At 37.5% G+C, this 18,550-nt stretch overlaps 2 protein-coding genes across 10 annotated transcripts in view; one reads left to right on the forward strand and one right to left on the reverse strand.

Annotated features, from left to right (window-relative positions):
• PMS1 (PMS1 homolog 1, mismatch repair system component) overlaps positions 1-4,770 on the reverse strand; it is a 99,062-nt gene extending 94,292 nt beyond the window's left edge. For 4 of the 8 annotated variants that reach the window (XM_047870531.1, XM_047870528.1, XM_047870530.1 and 1 more), the window contains exons 1-2: positions 4,647-4,770; positions 3,503-3,617 (exon numbers count right to left, since the gene is read on the reverse strand). The gene's annotated coding sequence lies outside the window, so the exon portion shown is untranslated. Of the gene's footprint in view, positions 1-3,502; positions 3,618-3,701; positions 3,793-4,305; positions 4,433-4,646 lie in introns of those variants that run through there. The other 4 variants (XM_047870522.1, XM_047870523.1, XM_047870524.1 and 1 more) reach the window with 4 other exon arrangements.
• Positions 4,771-4,840: 70 nt separating this feature from the next.
• On the forward strand, positions 4,841-17,487 carry ORMDL1 (ORMDL sphingolipid biosynthesis regulator 1). 2 transcript variants are annotated; one of them, XM_047870532.1, is made up of 4 exons: positions 4,841-4,980; positions 7,207-7,387; positions 12,132-12,283; positions 15,902-17,487. In XM_047870532.1, the coding sequence occupies exons 2-4, from the start codon at positions 7,214-7,216 to the stop codon at positions 16,035-16,037; spliced, it is 462 nt and encodes a 153-aa protein (XP_047726488.1). In that variant the 5' UTR covers positions 4,841-4,980; positions 7,207-7,213; the 3' UTR covers positions 16,038-17,487. The 2 variants fall into 2 exon arrangements, with proteins under 2 accessions (XP_047726488.1, XP_047726489.1); XM_047870533.1 differs by having other exon boundaries at positions 4,898-5,019.
• The last annotated feature ends 1,063 nt before the right edge of the window (positions 17,488-18,550 follow it).

The raw sequence follows: 18,550 nt of genomic DNA on the forward strand, positions 1-18,550 counted from the left end.
TTACACCTTTGCCCATACTCTACTTTCCTAACTCCCAAGTCAATGTCTCTTCTTCCTAAGAACTTTCATCTACTTTCTTTATCCAGTCCTCCCACAGGCATCTTGACCTTCAAAGCAAAAGCAAAAAAATTCTTCCCTCAACCCTATTACCCCAATGATTATCTTGTTTCTTTATGATGCCAAACATCTAAATCTATAACCACAACAGAGATCTCTCTTCTCTTCCCACATTAAAACAGGCATTTTTTTTTTCTTTAAGCTTATTTATTTTGAGGGGGAGAGAGAGAACGAGAGTGAACAGGGGAGGAGCAGAGAGAGACAAAGAGGGAGAGAATCCTAAGCAGGCACCTCGCTGTCAGCACAGAGCCTAACATGGGGCTCAAACTCATGACCAGTGAGATCATGACCTGAGCCAAAATAAAAAGTCTGATGCTTAACTGACTGATACACCCAGGCACCCCCAAAACAGCCTTTTCTAATAATCAGTGTCAAAGTGACCTCAAGATAAGTACTTGTAAAACAGAATTTATCATCCTGCGCCCCTTCCCATGCCCTCTACTTCACTTTGCTGTTTCTCTTAGTAACACACTGTTCTTAGTGACTCAAGTCAAAAACCTCAATCTTCTTTTGCCATCAATCCCATTATTTGCATCTCTACTTCCTAGTGCTATCCTATCTATCAATCTAGACTCAGTTCCAAAGTCATTTGTAACATGGTCCCTTCTGATCACTCAACCAAGAATGATCCTTTCCTCCCCCTACATTCTTAAAGAACTTGGCTTGCATCACTCATGGGATGTTTATCACACCTGTCTTGACATGTACAACTTCTGAATGCAGGTAATCATATATTATGTATTTCTGGATGCAGCACAGAACAATCATAGTACTTCACTCACAGCAAGCACTTGGAAGAATACTAATCAAGGGCCACAAAGAACAATTCTATCAGCAAGCCAATGTAAACATTAGGAAAAGTGTCCTCCTTCCTAGCAAGTCACACTCTATTTTAACTGGCTTCCATATCATCCCCTATCTCACCTGTATCTCCTAATCAGACTTTTTTCTGGACTGAAGGACTTTATTTCCAAGAACTTTCTAAATATCATCATTTAGATAACATGTCCCAAATTGACCTCAGACCTTCTCTAATTAACTATCTTCCCATAGACCTCATGAAGATAAAAAGCTTCTGCACAGCAAAGGAAACAATCAACAAAACTAAAAGGCAACCAATGGAATGGGAAAAGATATTTGCAAATGACCTATCGGACAAAGGGCTAGTATCCAAAATCTATAAAGAGCTCACCAAACTCCACACCCGAAAAACAAATAATCCAGTGAAGAAATGGGCAGAAAACATGAATAGACACTTCTCTAAAGAAGACACCCAGATGGCCAACAGGCACATGAAAAGATGCTCAACATCACTCCTCATCAGGGAAATACAAATCAAAACCACACTCAGATATCACCTCACGCCAGTCAGAGTGGCTAAAATGAACAAATCAGGAGACTATAGATGCTGGCGAGGATGTGGAGAAACAGGAACCCTCTTGCACTGTTGGTGGGAATGCAAACTGGGGCAGCCACTCTGGAAAACAGTGTGGAGGTTCCTCAAAAAATTAAAAATAGACCTACCCTATGACCCAGCAATAGCACTGCTAGGAATTTACCCAAGGGATACAGGAGTACTGCTGCATAGGGGCACTTGTACCCCAATGTTTATAGCAGCACTCTCAACAACAGCCAAATTGTGGAAAAAGCCTAGGTGTCCATCAACTGATGAATGGATAAAGAAATTGTGGTTTATATACACAATGGAGTACTACGTGGCAATGAGAAAGAATGAAATATGGCCCTTTGTAGCAACGTGGATGAACTGGAGAGTGTGATGCTAAGTGAAATAAGCCATACAGAGAAAGACAGATACCATATGGTTTCACTCTTATGTGGATCCTGAGAAACTTAACAGAAACCCATGGGGGAGGAGAAGGAGGAAAAAAAAAAGAGGTTAGCGTGGGAGAGAGCCAAAGCATATGAGACTCTTAAAGACTGAGAACAAACTGAGGGTTGGTGGGGGGTGGGAGGAAGGGGAGGGTAGGTGATGGGCATTGAAGAGGGCATCTTTTGGGATGAGCACTGGGTGTTGTATGGAAACAAATTTGACAATAAATTTCATATATTAAAAAAAAAAACTATCTTCCCATATTTGGTAATAAAAACAGCTACCATAAGCAATTTCATATAGATATGTATATATATGTATATATCTATATACATACACACACACACACACACAAATTCCCATTAGTCCTTACAACAACCCTATCATTCCTCTATTACAAATGAAATTTGAAAGTTTTATAAGAACAAGATCAGAAGATTCATGATCACAAAACTAGTCTGTGATGGATACACACCTGCATATCTTGGCATGTTTCACTCAAAGGCAATGCTCAGCTCATCCAGTCTCACATGGAAAAATTAAAAATCCTGAAATCATCCTAAAAATTCTACTTTTTCTATATTCTGCCACTCAGTCCTATCTATCCTACTACCTAAATATTTCTCATACTAATCCTGTCTATACCTATGACCTCTGTTTAGCCCTTAAACATTTCTCTCCTAATGCACTGCAATAACCACCTTATTAATATTCTGCCTCAATCTCAACCAATGATAGGGTTATTTCTATATTTAAATTTCATCATGTTGCTACCCTACTTAAAATTTTATAAAGAGTTCCAACTGCTGGGGCGCCTGGGTGGCTCAGTCGGTTGAGCATCCAACTTCGGCTTAGGTCATGATCTCCCAGCTCATGAGTTTGAGCCCTGAGTTGGGCTCTATGCTGACACCTCGGAGCCTGGAGCCTGCTTCGGATTCTGTCTCCCTCTCTCTCTCTGCCCCTAACCCACTCGCATTCTGTCTCTGTCTTTCAAAAATAAATAAACATTAAAAAAAAAATTTTTTTAATTAAAAAAAAAAAAAGTTTCAACTGCTAACCAGGTAAAGTCCAAAATCCTTAACTGGACCTTTATCTTTCTAACCTCATCCCACTGTTCTACAAATGCACAGTAAGCCTGTCATACTGCACAACCTGTCTCTCTTAATGTGGTGGCACTCACTGGTTCCTTAGCTCACAAGGTTCCCTTTCTATACGAATGACTTCTAATCATCCTTCCAGATTTAGTTCAAATATCACCTCCTCAAGGAAGCCCTTCTTAACCACTCCAACATCAACCCTCTCCCACTGAACAGATTAGGCATTTCTTTGTCTGTACTCCCATAGCACCTTTTCCTTAGAGTTAACGGAAACTCAGCATAGGCTATTCTAACCATTGTTTTTCTGTCTCTTTCTCCTGGCTCAGAGTTCTCTGAAGACAGAGATTTTATATTAATCTCATATCCTTAGCATAACCTGTTGAACACAGCCAGCATTCCACCATATATATGCTAAATGACACATTCTGAAAAGTGAAACAGTTGCAGTCAGGCTTACATCACAGCACAGAATGTGTGAAATTATCAGGAATCAGTCTTCCATATTTGATGGGAAGGAAATCAAACACTCCTGAAAGTACTTCCAGGAAAGTCATTTAAGGACAACAAAGTACCTAAAAAAGAAGCAGAGAACTTAATAGGCTTTAGGGAAACACAGTGAAATAATTTACTTTGAAAACATGATAAATGTAGGGCACCTGGGGTCTCAGTCAGTTTGTCCTCCAACTCTTGATTTCAGCTCTGATCATCATCTCACTGGATTGGGATCTGGCCAGCGTGGGGCTCTGCACTGAGCATGGAGCCTGCTTGGCATCTTCCTCTCTCGGCTCCCTTCCCCCGCGCCCCCCCCCCCCCCCCACTACAGCTCTCTCAAAATAAATACACATTTTTAAAAACAAGGAAAAACTAAAGTGGAAAAAGAACCATAATAAATATAACCCAATAGTTTCACAGAACCAACAGAAATGCAAGATACATACATAGCTATAACCAACCTTCTTTTACACTAATTTTGAAATATTACTGAAAGTTACTTCAGGAATACAAATCACAAACTTTGTGAACTGATGAGGTAATGAAATTCGCTGTCAGAGATGATTTCAAATAATCTTAACTTTTCCTCTCCGTTCTCAATTAAGATAAATTTTTTTTGAAATTCACATTTCCTCAGCAGGTATTACAAGTGCCTGTCTTCAACGTGTGGATACACCCAGAATGACACCAGTAAAAACCATGGTTAAGGGAGAGTTTGCTTGCCTCAGCTGTAGGACGCCACAACATACAACCTAAAACCACACTCACGAGTTACGGCTGTCCGGGGCTAAAATGTCTGCCTGGCAGGCAACTTTAAGTCCTGCACTCAGAAGGATCTGGGAAATGGGCTGCAACAAAGGCCTAAACACGGTTTGGTCAGGAATGGCCACACCAGACATTAGCGAGCCCAGACCTGCTCAAAGACCGCCCTCCACGCGTGCGCGCCCAAGAGCCTGGCTTCGGCCGCTTCCCGCCCCTCTGTTGGTGGAGGGGAGAAGGGCACACGGCGGCCAGTGGCGCTTGCACGCCGACCGGGACAAGTTGAGGAGAAGGGACTCCCGAGACTACGAGAAGATAAGAATGAATGCCCGTTAGGCACACAACACTACCTTCTTGCTCGCGGGAGGCAGGCAATTACCATCCACCGTCGGACCTGACAGCGTCCCGCAAGGTTCACGGGCCCAGCCTCGCGGATCTCGAACTCGCCCCCAGCGCGCGCGGCGGGGTGGGCCCTAGGCGCGCAGCACTTAGTCCCGCCCTTCCCGAGGAACGTGGGATTGGCGCTGTCCGCGGCCAATCCCCTGACGGCGCGTTCGGCTCTGAAAGCTTCCGCAAGCTGCGCTGCGCTACGCTGGGGTTGATCATTGGCATTCGGCCTGGGAGAGACGCCGTCGCCGCGGAGCTAGTTCTGCTCCCAGCTGGCCGCCAGGAGTAGGGCGGCGGGTGAGTGGTCAAGAACGGCTGTAGGGGATGTGCTGCTAGGTAGGGAGCTGCTAGCCGGCCAGGGTAGGCTTGAGGGGAGAGAGTGAACTACGGTTGCGTCCGGGGCTCCCGGTCTGGCCGTGCGGGTCTAGTGGCCACCGAGGCTTGCCCCCACATTCTCGTCGTCTTGCCGTGGTACTGGCGGGATGTGTAGCTCTGAGAAGGACGGGGAGGGCCCTGCGGGGGTAGCCGCAGCGGCTTTTGCTGAGCTTTCACTGGCCAGGCGCTCCAGCATTCGGGGAAAGCTGCCCGTGGTTGTCTGGCTGGCGATGGAGTCCCCAAGAGGGTCCTAGCGGGTCGCAGCCCTCGGGGCACTCGCGTAGGCAGACAATGTCGGAAGTCTTTGTTTGTCCTGAAGTGGCGCGGCAGCCTTCTTGCAAAGATTTTGTGAACCGGGGTAGGGTTCGTACCACACCAGCTTTGCCTTCCAGGCTAGATATAAATTTTAAGCCTTTTTCGAGCTTTATTTTTTCCCCCTCCATCCTGTAGAAAAATGGAAAGGTATCTTGAGTTGTGGTATCTTTTAAATATAACCTATAGCTCATGAAAATAATGTACGATGCAAAGTAGATGTGTTTAGGTTAGAAGAAGTATTTACACACGTAAATTTGAGACTTTTGCTTCTTTAGTGCAACCAACTTTCATCACCATAAACCTTGATGCGTGCGTTTTCCATAGATTTTTGGAAAGAGAATGAGGCATTTTACTCTGGAAACACTTGTTGCATGCAGTTACGGGAAATTCCTCTCTCAGTGCCAACTCTGTTATGGAAAGGGTTCATTTATTTCTAAATCAGCTGTTCCAAATATACTTTCACCATGTCCCCCTTTCAGTCTCACTGGTTGGTTTTTACTGGGATGATAGGTATTCTTCAAGACAGTTATACTTTGTTCAAGGGATTCTTAGAACCAAGTAAATGCCAGCATTAAATTAACTGGGAACCAGTAATCCATTTCTCCTTTTGTGTTCCACTTGAATGCAATAAAGGGAAAAACTTAGAAAATGAAAGAAAAAAAAACCTAAAATTTAAGGAGAGTTGACAAGTAAAAGGAGGAATCATTGTTGTAACCTTACTGTACCAGGGGACAGAAACAAGCTTTATCCCTTGACCATATAAATTTTTCACCACATTATGTTCCTCCCAGGTTCAGTATTTAAAAAGAAGTGAATTGAACCTGACCACTCTTTTTGGAAACAACATTACATTATATGTAAGAGTCTGGCTACTCATAATAGACTAGCTGCATCTACTTTACTTTTTTTTTTTTTGTCATCTTTAATTCAAGTGTGTAATTAACATACAGTTTTCTATTTAGTTTCAGGTGTACAATATAATGATTTAACAATTCTGTACATTTCTCAGTGATCAAGATAAGTGTACTCTTAATCCCCTCTATTTATTTCATCCATCTCCCCACAAACCTCCTGTCTGGCAACCACCACCAGTTTGTTCTCTGTCTTTCTTTTTGGTGTGTGTGTGTGTGTGTGTGTGTGTGTGTGTGTGTGTGTGTTTCTTAAATTCCACATATAAGTGAAACCATATGGTATTTGTCTTTCTCTGACTTATTTCACTTAGCAGTATATTGTCTAGGTTCATCAATGTTGTTGCAAATGACAAGATTTCGTTCTCTTTTATGGCTGAGTAATATTCTATTATATACATACATACAATATTCTATTATATACATACATCACATCTTCTCTGTACATTCATCTGTGGATACCAACCCAAGTGTTCCATATTTTGGCTGTTATAAATAATGCTGCAGCTTTGGTCTTTTTTTTTATATTGGTCTTTTCTGTTGGTATGTTTAGCTCCTGAGCTTTCACTTTGGTCTCATAAGAAAATGTAGGTTTTCTTTCAGTTGAGTTTTCCTGTCCGTTATTTCATTTAGTAAAACCAGCATGCTAGAACACAAGCTTTTAGGAAAGGGATTTTAATTGCTTATTTTATCAATAAGAACTGTAAAAATAAGTTGTTAGTCTTATCATGAAGTCAGATTTAAAAATTATTTACTGCTTTTATTAGCAGATCTGCAAATAGCATATTTTGGTGAGTGTGTTTATTTTATTTCAGAACAACCAGAGAAAAATGATCCTAGTAACACACTTATTTTGTCATGTGAGAGTAGAGTATTTAAGTTTCCAGTTCTGTCAGTGTTGATTCATTTCATTGCTTTCCTACAGAGCAAACATGAATGTTGGAGTTGCCCACAGTGAGGTGAATCCAAATACCCGTGTAATGAACAGCCGGGGTATGTGGCTGACATATGCCTTGGGAGTTGGCTTGCTTCATATTGTTCTACTTAGTATTCCCTTCTTCAGTGTTCCTGTTGCTTGGACCTTGACAAATGTGATACATAATCTGGTAAGAATTTCACCTTATATAAAGCGGTTAAAAGCCTATGCTTTAGTGCTTATCGGGGGCTGAGGGAGAAAGAAATGGGGAGTCGCTGTTTAATGAGTACAGTTTCAGTTTTGCAAGATGAAATGAGTTCTGGAGATAGATGGTGGTGATAGTTGCGTAACAGTGTGAATGTACTTAATGCCACTGAACTGTACACTTAAAAAAAGATTAAGATATATTTTATGTTACGTGTATTTAAAAACAATTTGCTAAAAGCTTAAATCTTTATGTTAAAGAAAAGAAAAACATGGGGCGCCTGGATGGCACAATCGGTTGAGCTTCCGATTTCAGCTCAGGTCATGCTCTCACAGTTTGTGGGTTTGAGCCCCACATTGGGCCCTGTGCTGACAGCTCAGAACCTGGAGCCTGCTTCAGATTCTTTGTCTCCCTCTCTCTCTGCCCTTCTCCTCGCACTGTCTCTCTGTTTCTCAAAAATAAATAAACATTAAAAAAAATTTTGTTTTTCTACCACAAAATTAAAAAAAAGAAAAACACCACTTAGTTTAAAAGTTTTATTGAGGTATAATTTTAATGTATGTAACATAAAATTTGCTGACTTAAAAGTATACAGTTCAGTAATTTTTAGTATATATGATAACTTTGAAGATATCCATATCTAATATGGGATAGATAGGGTTATCTATTAATTCTTTATATTTAAACATCGGCCCTTTCTCTAAGCCTTTTTTTCTCCTTTTCGTTTCATAGGATCTAGAAAATAGGCCATTTTAGCAACACTTCCAAGATACTGTAATTCAGGCTACTATAGTATTAAAGAGAATGCTTCAGAAGAAGTTATGGTTTTTGATTAACTGGAGTCTAATAAACATCTTCGGTTTCAATCCTTGTTAGAAACTTTTCTAAATTGTTTAAATATACTTTCCTGGTTCAGTATAGAAATTTTGAGCTTAATCATACATTTGAGGATCTTATAGTGCCTTAGCTTCTTCATGTTGACTGTGGGTCTTCTGTACTATAGGATAGCTCTACAAAGTATCAGAGATTCAGTTGACTCTATTGACCATATGATGCAGCCCTGGAAATTATCTGTTTAAAAAAAGAACAACTGATAGTGACTTTTCTTATCTTTAACAGCCTATGAAAGCAGAATGAAAGGGGAGAAATACAATTAATTCAAATTTTTAATTGAATCCAGATTAACTATGTATTTCTTTATTCCCTGTCTTCTGAAGAGTATTTGAATTTGACTGGAGGAGGGCAGGATAATGTGGTAAAAATAAGTGAATGTCCATTTAGTACATTTTATGCAATGGACTTTGATAGGGCAAACACTAGTTTTAAGTAGCAACTTCTCTGAAATATTTGACAAGAATTATATCTTTTACTAGAATTCCTTTCCTTTGGCTCCCATGGGATCACTTTTTCCTAGATATTTCTGATTTTTCCTTTTTTGTTTCTTGTACAGTCTTCTATTTTCGTCTCCTAAATATTGCTGTCTCCAAGGTTTGTTTTTTCATCTCTTTTTATTCTATGTATTGTGCCTAGGGTACTTCATCTATCCATATTTTCGGTTTCTACCCTAAAACAAACAAATATAAATTGAACTCATTCCTGATCTCTTACCACTTATGACCCGTTCCTCTGGCTTTATTCCTTATCTAAAGGCACCACTGTATGCCCAATAAGTCAACCCAGATAGCTTCAAAGGTAAAGTGATTCATATAATGTATTATCGAAACTGAGTCTGTTTTGAGAGTAAAAGGGAACTCTAGTAATAACTAATCCAAGAAAATAGGTATAAATCAGGACCATCCATGCCAACTAGGATATATGGTCACTCTAGTTAACTGCTTTTCCTTTATCTTCCATATCCATATAGTCAAAGCCCTGTCTGTTCTGCTTTACTGTCTCTCAACTTGATCCCCACAGATATTACTGTAATTTATACCCTTATTTTTTTCTCAGGTGGATTACTCCAGTAGATCAAATGGTCTCCTTGATGTTCTTCTATTCTACTCTCCTCCATTCCAAGTTGGCACAGTTATTTTTAAAATGCATAGGAGCACCTGGGTGGCGCAGTCGGTTAAGCGTCCGACTTCAGCCAGGTCACGATCTCACGGTCCGTGAGTTCGAGCCCCGCGTTGGGCTCTGTGCTGAGTGCTCAGAGCCTGGAGCCTGTTTCCGATTCTGTGTCTCCCTCTCTCTCTGCCCCTCCCCCGTTCATGCTCTGTCTCTCTCTGTCCCACAAATAAATAAACGTTGAAAAAAAAAATTAAAAAAAAATAAATAAAATGCATATATGCTTAAGTCATGCTCTAAGTCCTTTTATGATTCCCCATTACATTCATAATAAAATAACAAGTTTATTATGTGGCATATAAGACCAGTTGAATAGTATAGAGGCAAGAAAAGGACTCAATCTTATATCAGCTCATCTCCAAACAGGAATTTTTCTCTAACAATAACGAAAATGATCTTGCTTTCACCTTTTTTTGCTTTGGCTTAGGCTCTTTTTCCACTATTTTAATACCCCTTCCTCCATCCCCCTCTGCCAGGCCGATTCTTAGTGCAGGAAAACTACTCAAATATCACCTCCAGAAAACTACAAAACTCCCATCCTACATTCTTTTATCCTTTATTTATCATAGTTTTATAATTAGGAATTTATCTTTTTATTTTCCATATCTCTAAAGACTTATGTAAATGTTTGCTGAATTAGTCTGTATTGTCATGTAATTTTCTCTTCTCCAATGAGACATGTATTAAATGTACTTTAGAAGTCACCCCCTCCCCCGCCCTATGTTTTCAATTGGCTAACTGATATCAAAACACAATATATGGCCACATGGTAATTGACAACACGTAGGGAAGCAAACTTCTGACTTATTAGTTCACCACACTAAAGACCTACGTACCAGCCATAGATGTAAGCAATTACATGACTCCAAATTTAAGTTTCTTTTGAAGATAGCCCACTTTAAACCAATTAAAAATGTGAAATATATTCTGAATGCTTTTAAATGGGAAAGTAGACCTGGTTGTTATCCCTGGTTAGAAAAAACACAGTCTTTGCCTTTTGGGTCACATACTCTTCAGAATTTAAAAGCGTGTAATTTCTGTTTTATTGTCTCCTGTAAAGCCCATGTGAATATGGTTTCTTTGTGCTTACAGAATAAATATCCCTTAGCTTACCTTCATCTTGGCTTAATGTCTAATACTTGCTATATACCAGCCCTTGTTCCTGAGGTATTCAGGCTAATGGAAAAATAAACATGTAAACAATTCCAACAATATGTTGTGCTATAAATAAAATATTTTCAATAAAATTCTATACAAGCACATAGGCTACTACTAACGAGGAGGGCCTCATTAAGGATTGTCATTTGAGCTGAACCTTCAAGAATGAGGTAGCTGACAAGGTAGCATCACAGCTTTTGCCTCAACAACAAGGAACCTTTCCCTCTTTTGTATTTGCTGAATACTCTGATTGTACCTATGATAGCAATTTCTGATCTACATTCTAATTGCTTATGCATATCTTTTTTTTTCCTCATTGTCTCTTAGAAGATTGAGTTTTTTTCAAGACTGTAGACATGTTTTACTCAATTTCATAAATGCATACATGTCCTGTGTCCTATACACATAAGCCACTTGATAAATTTGTTGAGTTAATCCATTTGAACATGAGTGTTTCTATATAGTTTAGGTGTTATTGCAGCCAAACAACTTTTTAATTGCCTAGTGGAATAACTAGTAAGTAGGCTAAGCTTTGAGAAGGAGGGCTGTCTTAACCTAGTTAATAATATAAAATTTCAAATCACAAGTTTTTCTTTTCTTCCCATACATTTATTGAAAGTTGAAATAGAAAAAAATGATACCTCGTTATGACTTCTAGTGGGAAAAACTGTTTCATGATAATATTTAGGCAGGAATATTCTGTTACTGGTGCCTCAGACAGTGATCCTGCAATGTAGTACTACCAGTGATCTGAATGGATATCATAATCTCAAGGAAACCAAATCTAGTATATATTGGTTTTTACCTAATCACAAAATTAGATGTTCAAACATATCCCTGAACAGAATGGCTTTTAGTAAGACTTTTTACTTTAAAAAAGAAAACAAAACAAAAACAAAAAACACAACTACAAAAGAAACTCCATTGGGGCACAGTGGTGATTTTAAAAGCAAATTGAGTTGAAAATTATTCTTAGTACATAACCATCTTTCTAGCTTTAGAAGAAAACCATTGAGACAAACACAGTCCTAATATTAAGTATTATCAAACCCATTTTCCCCTGATACAGAAATTTTGTTTATTATTATTTACCAATTTGTATGTTTTTGTCATTTTAGAAGTATCATCAGATTTACTAATGTGACACTGAACATTCCTATACATCAAGGATAAGATAATCCTATTTCCTAATAATAAGGGAATTAGAAAATCTAAATGTAATGATGTAAAGCTATCCTCATTTTTTGTGTGTGTGCATTTCAATTTAATAGGAGATGAAAACAGGTTACTTTTTTGGTTGACCTTTTACTGGTTTTCCCCAAAGATTTTTTATATGCCCCTGAAAGTTTTATTTTACTATGAAGAAACTAGTCTTTCACAAATAGTAATGAAAGCTTAATACTTGAACTGTTAAGTTAAATCACCCATACTGCCATAAGCAGTCTGGAACTATCTTAATGCTTACTGACAAATACTAATTTTATATTTGATATTGCTTGTTTTTCAGGGGATGTATGTATTTTTGCATGCAGTAAAAGGAACACCTTTTGAAACTCCTGACCAGGGTAAAGCACGGCTCCTAACTCATTGGGAACAGCTGGACTATGGAGTACAGTTTACATCTTCACGGAAGTTTTTCACAATTTCTCCAATAATTCTGTAAGTGATGGAAATTTTTAGGTATGAAGAAGATTGGATAAGAGGAAGCTGTCCTTTTATTAGGTTGAATTTCAGTTAGAAACAGAATATTTGTTGAAACCTCTACCAATAAATAGCTAACTCAGAGCATAAAATACAGACAAAATTTAACAAGCTGGTGATAAACTGTTTTTATGTCAGTCAGTAATACATGGAGACAACAACAATAATGTGCTCGTCAGTATGTTTAGACCTAGGATACACAGATCAAATATGTTGTAGTTCATATCCTTAAGTTACTTACAAGAAAGCTAAATGCATAATCTTATTTTATATTCCACTATTAGATTAATCACCCTAACCAAGGATTTGGGTGATTCCAGATGAATTTCATTGACCACCCACCTCCCCCAGTTTGGATGTTCAAGCTCCTTGGGAGAGATTGCTGTATAGTTTATAGATAAAAGAAGTTAGGCTTTCATCGTAGGACAGACCTGGGTTGAATCCTGTTTATCGCACCACCTACTTGGTTTGCTTATGGATAAAATTCTAGCCAATACTACATAATTCAATTGGATGCCTTAAGAAATAAATGAGATAATATCTGTCTGTAAAGCATTTAACCTTAAATTTCCTCCTATTGCCTGACATTCAGGGCCCTCCACAAAATGGTTCCTACCTTATTTTTCCTTTTTGTGAATATTTTACCCCCACCCAACTCCTACCTGGTCAAGCTCTTCTAAGCAGCATTTTTTTTTAATGCTTCATGCATAGTCCTATTTCTATGCCTTTGTTCAAATCATTTCTCCTACCTGAAATACCTTCTCCGTTCTTAATTTATCTTACTCTTCTTTCAGTATTTAAATTCTGCCTTCTCATGCGGTCTTCTCCTTAGCACCCAACCTTAAGAAATAATGCCTGTTTTGAACTCCTTTAGTAGTTATTACACATCCCTTATTTATGCCACTTTGCATTATTTCTGTTATTATAAATGTTTTATTTCTGCAAAGAATTTATAAATGTGTAGATTGCTTTGAATTCCACACTCAGTATTGTTGCATGCATATAATGGATGTTTTACATCTACTTTAAGCAAACACTGTATATCATATAGCTCATATATAATAACATATCCATGATTTAGAATCAGTGCAGTCTGGAGTAAGTGGAAAGACTCCTTGGAGACTAAATTAGGATTCCTTAAACTGAGACTTAGGGAAGGTAGATTTCAGGAAAAGGAAGGCATTTTTAAATGAAAAGAATAAATTGATCATAAAGTGGTAGATTTTTTTTTTTTTATGTTGTTAGGACTTTGAGGAAATTTTTTAAATTTTTGTTTGAGCCCTATATAAAATTAACGTCAAAAGAGAAATGATTTGTATGATCTAACAAAGATAAACACAGTAACAGGAATAATAGTTATTCAAACAGCCCTAAATTTGGACTGCTTTCTAACTTTGTGACTTTTGGCCATTTCTTTGAAGCCTCATTTCCTCATCTGTAAAATGTTGAGGATTGCATTATAATTAATGTAAAAAGCCTGACATGTATACTGAATTTTCAATAACAGCTATCACAAAATTGTCAACTAAGATGTACCTGTGTACAACATCCGTATTTCTAAAAATATATTTTTGACCCACAGGCATGATTTCAAATATTCTGTGATTAAATTCCTTATATAACTGAAGAAACAACACTAAAGCCATCTATATAGCATTGATACTTTTCAGAGTGCTTTCACATTTTCTTATTTGATCATTTGTCAGGTAGGTAGGATATGCAGTGTTATCCCAAATTTTTAGATAAAGGAACAGACTCAAATGCATTACCTTGTTCCAGATCTTGCAGCTGGTTGGAGTCAAGAGCCCAGATGAAATCCTAAACTTCTAGTGCCTAATACACGTCTCTTTCCAGTGTATACTTCGGCATATAAATGCTATTACATGACTCCCACCTCGGTTTAGCATCCCCTCAGAGGGTTGTCTAGGTTTTTGTAAGAACCTGTAATTTTCATGTAATTTACACATAAAATTAGTTTCTATTAAATGACAAAGGGGACAGTATGATGCATACAATATATGCTACAGTATGATGAGGAGGAGCCATTCCAAAAATATTTATTTCCAACATGTCAAGTTATGGGTTAACCCATATTGATTATAGGAAATCAAATGAGCTTACTAAATGCAAGTGGTAGGAAGTATAAACACAGTCTTCAAATATATGAAAGCTGGAAGAAAGGGTTTAAACTAAAGATTGAAGAATATGGTTTATTCTTGAAGAATTTTCTGATTATAGTTTGTGAAATAGGTGGAATATTATAGAATTTCTCAATATAGATGGCTCTGAAAATGATGTATACAGCTCTGTGTGATGTTTTTAGTCATACTTCAAAATAGCTATTCTTTTCTAACCATATTACACAATATAATTTATCTCCTCTTACTAGAAATTAATGACCATACTTAGAGGAAAGGCTATTAGAATACTTTACTGTGTACTCTAAAAGTACCAATTAGACAAACACCCATACATAGACTAACTTCTTAGTCGTGATCAAGTAGAGTATGATGTTTTATTCTTCTTAATTTTTTATTATTATTATTATTTTAATGTTTATTTTTGAGAGAGAAAGAGCATGAAAGGGGAGGGGCAGAGAGAGATGGAAACACAGAATCTGAAGCAGGCTCCAGGCTCTGAGCTGTCAGCACAGAGCCTGATGTGGGGCTCGAACTCATGGACCGCGGAATCATGACCTGAGCTGAAGTCGGACGCTTAACCGACTGAGCCACCCAGATGCCCCAATGTTTTATTCTTAAATCCTGTCTATATTAGGATATTCTCAGTGTCCAAATGATGTGTCTGCACTCTGATGTGCACTTGGGTAAAACTAGACATTCTGACTTGATGCTTTATAGTCCTAAAGGTAGCTTAGGCTTGTTAAAACAAATTCTTAGGTATTGGATGTCTTTCAATGTGTACATATGGTCAGTTACAGCAAAACAGCTGGAATGTTACAACAGTGTTTTCCAGATTTCCAGTTAAACTGGTTGTCAACCTGTTTGGCTACAATAAACATCAAAAAAAGGCAACCAAGTACTTGTTTTCTTTCAAAGATACTGAATTGTATTAATGTACTAACACCCCATTTTCACAACTTTATAGCAGTAGTTTTTAACCTTTTGGTGGGTCACAAACCCTTTGAGACTATGATAGATGCTTTGGGTCTGGATCTTCTCTTCAGAAACATACACATAAATACAAAACTGTACCTGAAATTTCAGAGTATACGAACCCTAGTTTCAAAGACTTCTTTAAAGGATGCTAAGTAGCAAACACATTCTTTTAAATGCATTTCACATGATTGCAGAAATGCAAAATGTGCATATATGCCTCCATTAAATAAAATTTAATAAATAAATAAAATAAAATAAAATAAAATAAAATAAAATAAAATAAAATAAAATCCCGAATGAATTTAGACCCCCATCTGGTGCCTCCTGTTTTAGTGCTCAAAAGTGATCCTGTTTTTAGGTATTTATGTTTCAGTGGCTTTTTTTACCTTTAAATTTTTTAATAAATTCTAATTAATTTCATTTTTAGATGTTATATATATTTTAACTTTTATTTCTACAGATATTTTCTGGCAAGTTTCTATACGAAGTATGATCCAACTCACTTCATCCTAAACACAGCTTCTCTCCTGAGTGTACTAATTCCCAAAATGCCACAGCTACATGGTGTTCGGATCTTTGGAATTAATAAGTATTGAAATGTTTTGAAATGGAACAGAAAATTTTTACAGCTACTGAATTTTCTGTAAGGAAGGAGTGGTTAGTAAACTGCACTGTTTCCGTGATATTGTGAAATGAGAAGTATTTACATTGAAGGGCCAGTTGCTGGTTCTTCACATGCTGTTTTGAAGTGCAGGTATTTACTAGAAGATGCCTCTGTTTAATGCATCTGGTATCTTTCTGAAGAGAGGTGTTATAGGCAGGCTGGGCAGGCCCAGCTTATAAGTTAAATGGCTGTACACTGAAGGATTAGTAGATGAATTCAAAGAAATGAGAGATTTATAAGAAAACAAGACCAGCTTAGCTTATGATGAATGGGCATTATGTTAGAAGAAAATTTCCAATCATTCAGTCATGGTCAGTTTAAGCAGACTTAACCTGTAAACCAGAATCATCTCTTTACAAGTTTATTATAGATTGTTTTTATTACCATACATGTTCCTCTTGTGTTGTAGAGGAGGATATTTCTCTCTTGTTTTATACAATCCAATCCTTACCTTATGATTGTACTTTTTTTGCTTTTGCTGGCTCAACATTGTGTTGATAGATTGAGGTCATTTTTACATTTATTAATTAATGAGTTACATTTATTAGTTAATGAGTTCATGAAGGTCCACCTTCATGACTGGTGACAGAAGACAGCATCTTACAAACAGCCTCTGAATCAACCTTCTAATTTTGGAACAGAATGGGTTTTGTTGCCTTTCCAGACACAAGGCTGCTAAACCAATTAAGAAAATAATTTATTTCACACAGTTAGAGTATATGGTAATTTAGAGGTCTCTGCTTATTTGGTTGATCAATCTAATTGTTAAAGTCTGCTGTTATTTAGAAAAGGAAACATAAAGTGGACAACTATATAGCCAACCTGTGGTCTGGCAGAAACTGCTTCTCTAGCAGTAGTACCATAGTAAATAATGGAGTCTTCTTTAGCAGGTCTACAGCAAAAGAAAACATCTTTCCTTAGTCCCCCTGCTCTCACTCCCCATATTTTGCTCATTAATGTTTGGCCTTTCAGTTCATGGGTCTTGGTGTAGATAACCCAAAGTGGTAACTCTTTCCAAAACAGCAACCATATTGAATTCTTGTGACTTAGAGAAGCTTCCTATAATTGATATTAATTAGTTGCAAAAAATAACTGCATACTACTTTGAGAAGTAAACGTGTCAAAACCAAAGTTCTGATATGGGATGAGACTGAAATATCCAGTAACATTTGTAAACAAAACTGAGTGACAAGAGTTATAGACCAACTGAAAAATCAATTTGTTTCAATAAACTGACTTATGGGGGTAATGATCATTGTTTTGTATTTCAAAAGTATTGAGTTTAGAACTCCATTGTATGATATGCCTTTGTATGTTTGTCTTTTACCCATGTATTTTTTAGTTAGTAATCTATACTTGAATAAAACTTTTCTTTGGTGTAAGATTATTGTAAATCTCCAAATTCAGTCAGCAATGTCACATTTTTCAAGTTGTGTTTAAGCAACTGAATTTCATTAAGGTAGTTAAAAATGTTGCTTTGTTTTTCTTCATTTTAATTTTTTTTCATGCTTATTTATTTTTGAGAAAAAGAGACAGAGTGCGAGCAGGAGAGAGATAGAGAGAGAGGGAGACACAAAAGCTGAAGCAGGCTCCAGACTCTGAGCTGTCAGCACAGAGCCCGACACGGGGCTCAAACTCGTGAACCGTGAGATCATGACCTGAGCCAAAGTTGGGTGTTTAACCGACTGAGCCACCTAGGTGCTCCTCTTTTTCTTCATTTTAAAGTTTACCTCAAAAGGCTTACTTTTTGCACAGACTTCAGAGATAGAAATCTTCTGTTAATGCAGGCCTTCTGCTTCCCCCACTCTTCATCCTATAATGTTTTAAAAATATTTATTCAGAGGGCCCACTCTGTTGTGGGTATTGTTTTAGGTATTGTGGATACAGTTTGCAAGCAAGACATTATTTTTGACTCATTTATTATATGTTCTCCAATTTGAATATAAGCTTATTAAAATCTTTTCCCTTAATAAGCTTATATTCAAATTGGAGAACATAATAAATGAGTCAAAAATACATATCATTTCATGTAGTGATAAATGCCATGGGAAAAAAATTAAGCAGGTGAAAGGCAGGGGAGTCTACCTCAGAAAGGTCTTCCCTAATGTTCGTAAGGTGATATTTAGACCTAAAGGAGCAAGCAGTACAAACATCTGGGGAAAGAGGCTTCCCAGTGTAGGTAATGATAATATTAAAAGCTCTGGGGCAGGAATAAGGGTGTGTTTTTGAGGAAAAACAAGACAGCCACTGGGACTAGCAAGGAGTAATAAACAAGGAGGATGAGAATGCTAACAAATGAGGTCAGAGAGGTAGGTGTGGGTCAGATCATATAGAGCTGTATTGACCAAGGTTATAAGCAAATTTTTTCTAAGCTTGACAAGGCCATTGGATGGTTTTATATTAGAGATTAAAGGGATCTGATTTTATTTTAAAGGTTACTGGCTA

This window comes from Prionailurus viverrinus, chromosome C1, assembly GCF_022837055.1.
Source record: "Prionailurus viverrinus isolate Anna chromosome C1, UM_Priviv_1.0, whole genome shotgun sequence".
Taxonomy (NCBI): domain Eukaryota; kingdom Metazoa; phylum Chordata; class Mammalia; order Carnivora; family Felidae; genus Prionailurus; species Prionailurus viverrinus.